The 10,000-nt window shown below is 43.5% G+C and overlaps 1 protein-coding gene across 1 annotated transcript in view; it reads right to left on the bottom strand.

Annotated features, from left to right (window-relative positions):
• LOC124402148 (plexin-A2-like) overlaps positions 1-10,000 on the bottom strand; it is a 60,355-nt gene that overhangs the window by 35,291 nt on the left and 15,064 nt on the right. Inside the window, 2 exon segments of the mRNA XM_046874904.1 lie at positions 236-418; positions 4,633-5,904. Coding sequence (XP_046730860.1) covers positions 236-418; positions 4,633-5,793 — 1,344 coding nt within the window. The 5' untranslated portion in view covers positions 5,794-5,904.

Raw genomic sequence — 10,000 nt, forward strand, 5'->3', positions numbered from 1 at the left:
AGACTTTCGAGACAGCGAGAGGGCCGTTGTGTAACCTTTAACCTTGCTTGTTGGTGTGTGTGTGTGTGTGTGTGTGTGTGTGTGTAATTACAGACTGTGGACAAGAGCAAAAAAAGCCACTAATGGTTTTTCATGCTCATTTCATATTTTGGTTCTGCATCGGTTAAGCTCTAGAATCTCTTACATACACACACGCACACACACAACTCCAAAATGCTGTTGATGGTCTCCTGACCTTACGGATGTTTCCAGATCGTGTTCCGAGGAACGCCACGCTGTAGCCATCATAAACGTATGCAGACACGGCGGTGAGACGCTCAGATGTCTCTGTGTACACAGCGAGACCCGAGACGAGCTCCGACCCTCCGAGAGGCTGATTAATGTCCAAACCACAGAACCCATCTCCTATAGGCACCGGCTACAGGGGAAGAGAGAGAGAGAGAGAGAGAGAGAGAGAGAGAGAGAGAGAGAGAGAGAGAGAGGTTGAGGTTTAACAGCATCTTTACTTTCTATTTTGCATGACTCTTTTCCATGTGAAAAAATTTCAGTAAAAAGCAGGTTAGAAAATATATCTATAAACACGTGTAGACGAGGAACAGAGGAACATTAAAAAGTCAGTTGTAGAAGATAAAAAGAAGCTGGTTATCATGAACTTTACACAGAGGCTCATTTCCACAGCACAGATCACAGAAATCACAGGTCGCTGGTCAACTCATAAAAAGCAAATTCAATTATCAGTTCTTCTGCTCCGAGTCTGTTGCACATCGTTTCAGGATCTGGAGTTTCTGTCTTCCAGCGCTTGTTCTTAAAACACTGCAAGTTTAGCTGTTCCTGTTAAATCATTTCAGACACAATCTTCTCCTTTCTGAGAAGTTGTATTTCAGTCCCCCGATAAAAACCTTCTCACCCAACTTCATCTAGTTTTTGGAACCAGCACTTAATCAATGTAATCTTCTGCATTTTAAGAGCAGATGATCCAAGTGCTCTTTTTTTCCACAGAACCTGCAGTCCACCTTCACTGCTGGATTGAGGTGGGCCACATGTCCGTCTGTAGCTATTGCCCTGTGAATGATCCTCCACTGCAGGTCAGCAGTACGCTTCTCTACAGGGGGGTTATACAGGGTCCTCCACCTGTCCCGCACCACAAAGTCTGGGTTTAACATCTCTGGCCATCTTGAGGCTTTTTGTCTTTTTAAAGAGTCTTTGTGCAGGACCTTCACTGTGAGGTGGTACATCACTTTCTTTGTCATGTCCTAGAAGAGACGTGTCTGTGGTGTTTTAAAGGACAGGATGGAGTCTGAGGTTTCCGCTTTTCCCCCTCACGTATGGCTGGGAAGATTTTCAGACCTGGGAACTCAGTGTCCTCCTCCATGTCCTGTGTGGGTCTGTGGTGCTCTCTGATGCAGGTCCTGTGACTGCTTGATAGAGCTGTAGAGTTCTTCCTTCAGCTTTGTGACCAGACAGAAGGATCTCAGTCCAGTCACCTCTTTCAGTTCTTAGGCTGATTTCCAGCCTCTCTCACTCAGCAGATGCCTGAGCTTTACGATGCCGTTCCTCAGTAAACATGTGCGTATAATCACTGAGGAAAGCAATCTGGTTCAGATCTTCGGGTTGAAGAACATCGTTTTTTTGGTCTCCATCGTTCTGGTGTGTCTCCATCTCTCCCAACTTTTAACCTTCTTCTATTAGAAACAGTTGTTGAGGTTGAGGTTACCTGCTTGCCTCAGAATAGCGTTTGCAGTCTTTTCCCACACCATGTCTTTGCTGTATAGAAGCTTCTGTGCAGCTTTTTTTCTGCTCCTTACGTCCACCAGTCCCTGCCCACCTTCCTGTAATGGTAGATGCAGGTCTGCTGCATGTGTCCAGTGTTTTCCGCTCCAGAAGAAATGTCCTTTGTATGTTGATCAGTTCTTCTGGTGGTTCCATCAAATCATGGTCTTATGCCACAATGTTAAAGCAGCCAGATTGTTTACTACTAGAACTCTTTCTCTGTAGGACAAACGCGGTAATAGCAATTTCCATTTGGACAATGGTGCCGACACCTTTTCCAGCAGCCCCTGCTAATCTGCATAGCAAAGGTTCAATGACTTGACTGTACGGCTGTCCAGAAAGTGGCCAGACTTGCTGTTTGCCTCGTCACAGGTGTTTGGAGAGAGGAAGAGAGAAAGAGAGAGAGAGAGAGAGAGACTTCATTTGACTTTTTAGGTCGCTTTATTGCTAAAATTAAAAAATAATGTTTAAGCATTAAATGTACAGAAAAGGAATTAAATAGGGGGACAAGTCAACTACAATGAGGATAAAAAAAAACGAGGGAGAGAGAGAGAGAGAGAGAGAGAGAGAGAGAGAGAGAGAGAGAGAGAGAGAGTGAGAGATTAGACTCTGAACACTATAGAAAATTATATGGCCAAAATTATTGGGACACCTGACACCCTCACTGTTACACAAAGTTGGAGGCACACAATATATTTATCGAATGTCTTTTGGTGTGGCATTGAAAGTTTTCCTTCACTTGAACTAGGAGACCCAAACCCAAACCAGCTTTTCATGGAGATCAGCTTTTCATGGGTTGGAGTGCAAGATCTCCTGCTATAAAACTCCAACCCTACTGAACACCTTTGGGATGAACATGAACACGGACTGCACCCCAGGACTCCTCATCTTCTCACCTGTATCAGTACCTGACTTTGCTAACACACATTTAGCTGAACGAATCCCCACAAAATCTACTGGAACTTGAAAATAAATAATTAAAAGACGAAAATAAGAAGTGACGCAAAATACTGACAAACACTGGAAAAATTAAGAATAAATGAATCAAAACTCATGAAAAAAATAAAGAAGGAAAGGTTGAGTTATAATCTGGTTTTAAACATCCAGTGATTACAGAAGAAAACAATTAGACGATGAACAAAAGAAATTAGATAAAGCAAATAAGAGAAAACAGGCAGGATGGAATGGGATAGGATGAGAAGAAAAGAAAAAAATGGACATTAAAAATGGAGCAGATGTAGATGGTGAGGGTGATCATGGAGAATAAAAAGAAGAACCTGTAAGTTTTTTTCCTCACTGTGTGTGTGTGTGTGTGTGTGTGTGTGTGTGTGTGTGTGTGTGTGAGAGTGAGTGAGTGACTGAGTGACTGAGAGAGAGAGAGAGAGAGAGAGAGAGAGAGAGAGAGACTTCATTTGACTTTTAGGTCGTTTATTGCTAAAATTAAAAATAATGTTTAAGCATTAAATGTACAGAAAAGGAATTAAATAGGGGACAAGTCAACTACAATGAGGATAAAAAACGAGGGAGAGAGAGAGAGAGAGAGAGAGAGAGAGAAAGAGAGTGAGAGATTAGACTCTGAACACTATAGAAAATTATATGGCCAAAATTATTGGGACACCTGACACCCTCACTGTTACACAAAGTTGGAGGCACACAATATATTTATCGAATGTCTTTTGGTGTGGCATTGAAAGTTTTCCTTCACTTGAACTAGGAGACCCAAACCCAAACCAGCTTTTCATGGAGATCAGCTTTTCATGGGTTGGAGTGCAAGATCTCCTGCTATAAAACTCCAACCCTACTGAACACCTTTGGGATGAACATGAACACGGACTGCACCCCAGGACTCCTCATCTTCTCACCTGTATCAGTACCTGACTTTGCTAACACACATTTAGCTGAACGAATCCCCACAAAATCTACTGGAACTTGAAAATAAATAATTAAAAGACGAAAATAAGAAGTGACGCAAAATACTGACAAACACTGGAAAAATTAAGAATAAATGAATCAAAACTCATGAAAATAAATAAAGAAGGAAAGGTTGAGTTATAATCTGGTTTTAAACATCCAGTGATTACAGAAGAAAACAATTAGACGATGAACAAAAGAAATTAGATAAAGCAAATAAGAGAAAACAGGCAGGATGGAATGGGATAGGATGAGAAGAAAAAGAAAAAAAATGGACATTAAAAAATGGAGCAGATGTAGATGGTGAGGGTGATCATGGAGAATAAAAAGAAGAACCTGTAAGTTTTTTTCCCTCACTGTGTGTGTGTGTGTGTGTGTGTGTGTGTGTGTGTGTGTGTGTGTGTGTGAGAGTGAGTGAGTGACTGAGTGACTGAGAGAGAGAGAGAGAGAGAGAGAGAGAGAGATGCTGTCAGTGTGTGTAGAAGTGGTGTGTGAAAGTGCCTCCATGATTATCTACGTCTGTTATATCCTAACTGACCTCACGCTGGACGTGACGTCTCGACGCTCGAGTGAATCGGACATTTTGGTTGCGAGCGCTGAGGAAATGTCACAGCACACATGCAGGATTGAGTTCCGCTTCAGCACATAGCAAATGTTGTTGTGCTGTACACGATGGTACATGATTCTAAATGCCAGCAAGATGCGTGCACACACACACACACACACACACACACACACACACACACACACACACAGACCTGGTGTGGAATTAAACGGAGCCTCTTAGGAAACATGACAAGAGAACAGGAAGTGCTGATCTGTTTATCTGTAGGATCAACGCTCGTGTAATCATGAAGTAGAAAACTAGCGCTGCACCTGCCAGCCAATCAGAAGCCAGAATAATCCAACCAGTGTTTTTTGTGTGAAATTACTGGAGCATGAAACACGTACCGCTTTTGTGCACTGAACATCTTTTCCCAGAAGCCAGTGCAGCTCCAGGTTTCCCTCCCCCTGGTAGCAGGACCTCAGCCTCTCTTTAATCCGTGCGTTAATATCCCGGATGGTGAAAATGCAGAGCGTCGAGTCGTCTGAAGGTCTCAAGTACTGTTTCTGTCCTTTGGAGAAGACGGCGAAGAGAACGTCATCCTGTTCGGTGATGTTCAGTACGGCAGCCATTACGCTCCCAGCTTTAGCCAGAAACGCTGCCTGCAGCAGGCGGTACTCCACTCTGTTCTTTACGCAGCCCACCGGTAGGGAGACGTACGAGTGGAACTTATCGTCACCTTTGCAGAGCCGGACCACGCGCGACGTGTAAAAAAGCTCTCCTGGGGTCTCCGTCTCCGGCTGCACGGTCAGGAAGTACACGAAGCTCCCGCTGGAGAAACCGTACACGTAGTCGATGTCGAAGTGCGTGACCAGAGCTAGTGTGTCAGAAGGAATCTTGACTAAAGATGAAACAAAGTCGGTGTGAAGCTCGTAGTCCAGCATGGCCGCAGATTCGGGATCTTTGGGCAGCTTGCGGCTGGAGATGGTCGGGAAGTAGTCCTGTTTGCCGCCGACAGACGTGCCGATGTACAGGGTGGCGTCTTTCTCACGGCCTCGATCTCGGCTCACGATCACGCCGCACATGCCGCCTGTCTGGTTCACGCTGGAGAAGTAGTGCTCCTTTTTGTGTGACGGTTCGGCCAAGATGAACAGATCATCTAGTCTCAGGATCTTGCACACGCCCTGGTACAGGCTGCCGCATGCCAGCAGGCGGTTGTGCAGGTCATCCACCAGCAGCAACTTGTTAACGTTGTTGGTTCTGGTAAGAGGCTCGGAGCACGGCTGCATGATCAGTGGAGGATAACAGGCCTGATTGTCCAGCTCGGGCCCGGTGTTGTGTGTGACCTGGAGAGCCACATGGGATGAGAGCTTGTACACACGGTTGATTCCACCCACGTACACCGTGCCACTGGACTGGTGGACAGCCAGATGACTCAGACTCCATTCAGGCCTCTCAGACTGGAAGACGTTAAGGGTCTGACAGGAACACACAGACCAGAAGATGGAAGACAAGCACATGAGAAACGGAAGTTTCTTCTTAAGTCTGTCGTCAACATGTTTCTCCATTCTTAAGGAAAGAGGTCAGTTTCACAGGGAAAGACTGCAGCTGTCGTTCTCTTCTCCTTCTACTGTTAGGTCCCAGAGTGAAAAATTCTCTTTGGTGTTTACATCATGAGCCTGAGAGGAGAGAAAGAGACAAGCAGATCATCAGACACGTCACGAGATTGAGAGTTTTAGTCTTTTATTAAAACTAGTTAATAGTTTTGGAAGTCACAATCACACAGGTGTGCGCTGTAGCTTTACAGTTTCACTAATAACTAAGATTCCCAAAACACCGCTCCAGCATGATGATGCTCCTGTACACAAAAGCAAACTCATTGGAGACTCCTTACCTCCTCCAAGATCAGTTTCTGCTAAATGAACACTAATCCCCTCAGCCACATCCCCAAAATTTATTATTATTATTATTATTATTATTATTATTATTATTATTATTATTATTATTATGAGAGGGAAAAAGGGGAATAAGTCTGGAATAAGAAATTATGGATGAGATGATCAGGGTGCACTCACTGTTACTTCATTACAGTGAAGTTTTTCTCTACTTTGTTATACTTCACTGTTGAAAAAGTGTACCTATGTGAAAATTCTTATTCATACACTTTTCACATGATTCATACTGATATTCATTCATGATCAGATTAAATTAATTAGGAAACCCTTTCAGCTCTGACAATTTTATGCACATTTTGAACAATTAGCCAAATATATTCTTATTTTCATTTTTTTCTTTCAAAGTGTGATTTGCATTTTTCATTAATTAAAAAAAATCTAATTTCTACTTTCTTATGCATTCATCTCTCTCTCTCTCTCTCTCTCTCTCTCTCTCTCTCTCTCTCTCCTCTGTCTTTCTTGCTCTTATACCCTTTGGCTCTCGGTCTCTCTTACTCCTGTTCTTGTTTTCTGGCATAAATCTGAGAGACATGACACATGTAATCAGTTAATAAGGAGAGGAGAGCATTCTGTCCATATAATCAATACACAGAGAGAGAGAGAGAGAGAGAGAGAGAGAGAGAGAGAGAGCGCGAGAGAGAGAGGTGGAAAGTAAGAGAGCTTGCAGACACTTCTGACTTGCCTCACCTCAGAACGCTTATTACCTCACTGTGACTGCAGGGGTGGCCGCACCTCATTAATTACACACACACACACACACACACACACACACACACACACACAAAGACACACACACACACACACACACTATGTATCAATTCCATCATTAAATTAGCATGTTAATAACTTATGTTTTTACATTTTTACATCTCTCTCCATTCTTTCTCTCTCTCTCTCTCTCTCTCTCTCTCTCTCTCTCTCTCAGGAGTAATGTTTTCAGTTCACCAGTGAGACTGTTGCTCAGTAATAAACACTCCAGAGCCAGGCTCCACCCCTCCCCACTCTGCCCTTTAATTTCATTTGCATTTTTTATGCATATGCATTATGCAAAGTCAAACAGTCAAAGTCATGAGAAGGCTTCAGGAGATGAGTGGCTCGAGGAAATGAAGCCTCTTTAGAAAGCACAAATGACTAAGATGTTCAGAACAGCAGGGGGTGGAGGGGCAGTGGAGGGGGGGGGAGTAGAGGGGGGTGTCATGGACGCATGCTGTGTGTTAAACATCTGAGGTTAATCTCACCTCTGCTGTCTGAACGCACGGTTTGATCACAAGGGCAGACTCGAGCGCTCACGAGTGTCAGAGATGATCGATCACGTCAACATGAATATTTCAGCACATTTTTTTTACTTCATCAGTTACATTTTAAATTGATATCTTAAATCAAGGGTCACACAATGTAGTGTAAATCCTTCTAGGATAAATATTCAAAACAGATGACCGGTTACAGTAGGAGCAGGGGCAGGATCTGATACCTGAATAGTTCCAGTGACGGTGGTCCGGCTGTTGAACAGGGAAAGTCTGCAATCTGAATGGTTGCTGCAGGATTAGGGACGAGATAAGCACTGCAGTTTGATTGGTTGCAGTGATATTACAGGCAAAAAAACAATCTGATTAGAGTGACATTAGGCACAGTGCAGATACTTCAGATCAAATGCTAACAATGTAATTGGGGAGAAAACTGTAATCTGATTGGATACAGTGGGATGGGGGAGAGAACTGTAATCTGATTTTGTTAGAGTGAGATTGGGTCCATTCAGTCTGAATGGATAAAGTAGAGTTGGAGAATGGAACAACAGTCTGATTAGATACAGTGGGATGGGGAGAGAACTGTAATCTGATTGGATACAGTGAGATTGAGAGAGAACTGTAATCTGATTGGATACAGTGAGATTGAGAGAGAACTGTAAATCGATTGGATGCAGTGATATTGGGATACTGAAATTACAGTCTGATTAAATACATTTAGATTGGGGGAGGGTAATATATAATCTGATTGAATACAGTGGAGTTGAAGTACAGAACCACGGTCTGACTGGATACATTGAAATTGGGGGAGGGAACTATAGTCAGGTCAGATGCAGTGAGATTTAGAATTAGAACTGAAATCTGATTGGATACAGTGGGATTTGGACAGCAGCTACAATCCAATTTGGGATTTTTAGGCAGCAGCTGTATTCTGATTGGTCACAATAACACTGAGGTAGTGTGGTTTAATGAAATGTAGCCCATAACTAATTATTTCCAATTATAATACATGTGACATAGGATGAGATCTTTTGATGAGGTGGAGCTCTACTAACATCAGATTAGCACTTTTCATGATGTCCAGCAAAATCTTTCTCACTGCTCAGACCTCTGCAGTGTCTGTGAGAAAGCACGTGTCTAATAAAGTAATAATGAATTCATAATTGTTTAATATAAATATTTAACAGAAAGACAGAGCAGAAGTGATGGTTCAGTAATGAAGGAATAACATTTAATATTTTATTGTGTCATACAGGAGGATTACAAAGCGTCTTTAACCCGTCTGCAGAAAAAAATCAGGCTTAATGATGTAGAAGTGTAGTGTTACGGCTCAGAGGTCATAAACCTGATGTACTTTATTACACAGGGAGGTGTTCAGTGAAAGATTAATGCTCATGTACAGCGTGTTCATCATCTGATAGCCTTCATCAGGGTCAGGGGTTTTTATTCTAACCAGGGAGCTGGTTTTGCCGTGTTGACATAAAATCCGTGTACAAATCATAAAGGGGTAACAATTATTTCAGGGAGGGGGCAATAACTACCACAGCGCAGGTTTAACACAAGCTTTCTGGACTGGAGTTTTAGTGTAGTGTTGAAGGGGGTGTAGTGTTGGGGGAGTGTAGTGTTGGTGGTGGTGTTGTGTTGTGTTGAGGAGGTGTTGTGCTGGTGGTGGTTTAGTGATGAGGAGGTGTAGTGGTGAGGAGGTGTGTTAGTGGTGGTGTAGTGTTGGTGTAGTGTTGAGGGGTGTTGTGTTGGTGTAGTGTTGAGGGAGTGTAGTGTTGGTGGTGGTGTAGTGTTGAGGGGCTGTTATGTTGAGGGGTGTAGTGTTGAGGGGTGTACTGTTGAGGGGGTGTTAAGGGAGTGTAGTGTTGGTGGTGGTGTAGTGTTAAGGGGTGTAGTGTTGACGGGGTGTTGGTGTAGTGTTGAGGGGTGTTGTGTTGGCGTAGTGTTAAGGGGTGTAGTGTTGGGGTGGTATAGTGTTGAGGGGTGTTGTGTTGGTGTAGTGTTGGGGTGGTATAGTGTTGAGGGGGTATAGTGTTGGTGGTGGTGTTGTGTTGGTGTAGTGTTGAGGGAGTATAGTGTTGAGGGGTGTAGTATTGAGGGGGGTATAGTGTTGAGGGGTGTAGTGTTGAGGAGGGTGTAGTGTTGAGGAGGGTGTAGTGTTGAGAGGGGTGTAGTGTTGTGGTGGTGTTTCTCAGAGTTGAGTGTTTAATGGCGGAAGTGTGATGTGGTTATTTATCAGTGCTGAGTCGCAGCTCATACCTCTACACACAGCTGTCTGTCTCCAACTCTGTCCATTAGAACGGCAATAAAACTGCCAAGAGCGAGGGACCGCTGAGTCAATCACACACACACACACACACACACACACACACACACACACACACACACAGTAGGTTTATGGACTGTTCTGACCTCTCTCTCTCTCTCCCCCTCTCTCTCTCTCTCTCTTTCTCTCTCAGGTTTATTACAGCTATTCATCGTTCTCGCTTCCTCTCACTTTCTCATTTTGTCCTTCATCCTCTCTCTCTCTCTCTCTCTCTCTCTCTCTCTCTCTCTGTTTTTACTCTTCTTCA

Source organism: Silurus meridionalis, chromosome 19 (genome assembly GCF_014805685.1).
Source record: "Silurus meridionalis isolate SWU-2019-XX chromosome 19, ASM1480568v1, whole genome shotgun sequence".
NCBI lineage: Eukaryota > Metazoa > Chordata > Actinopteri > Siluriformes > Siluridae > Silurus > Silurus meridionalis.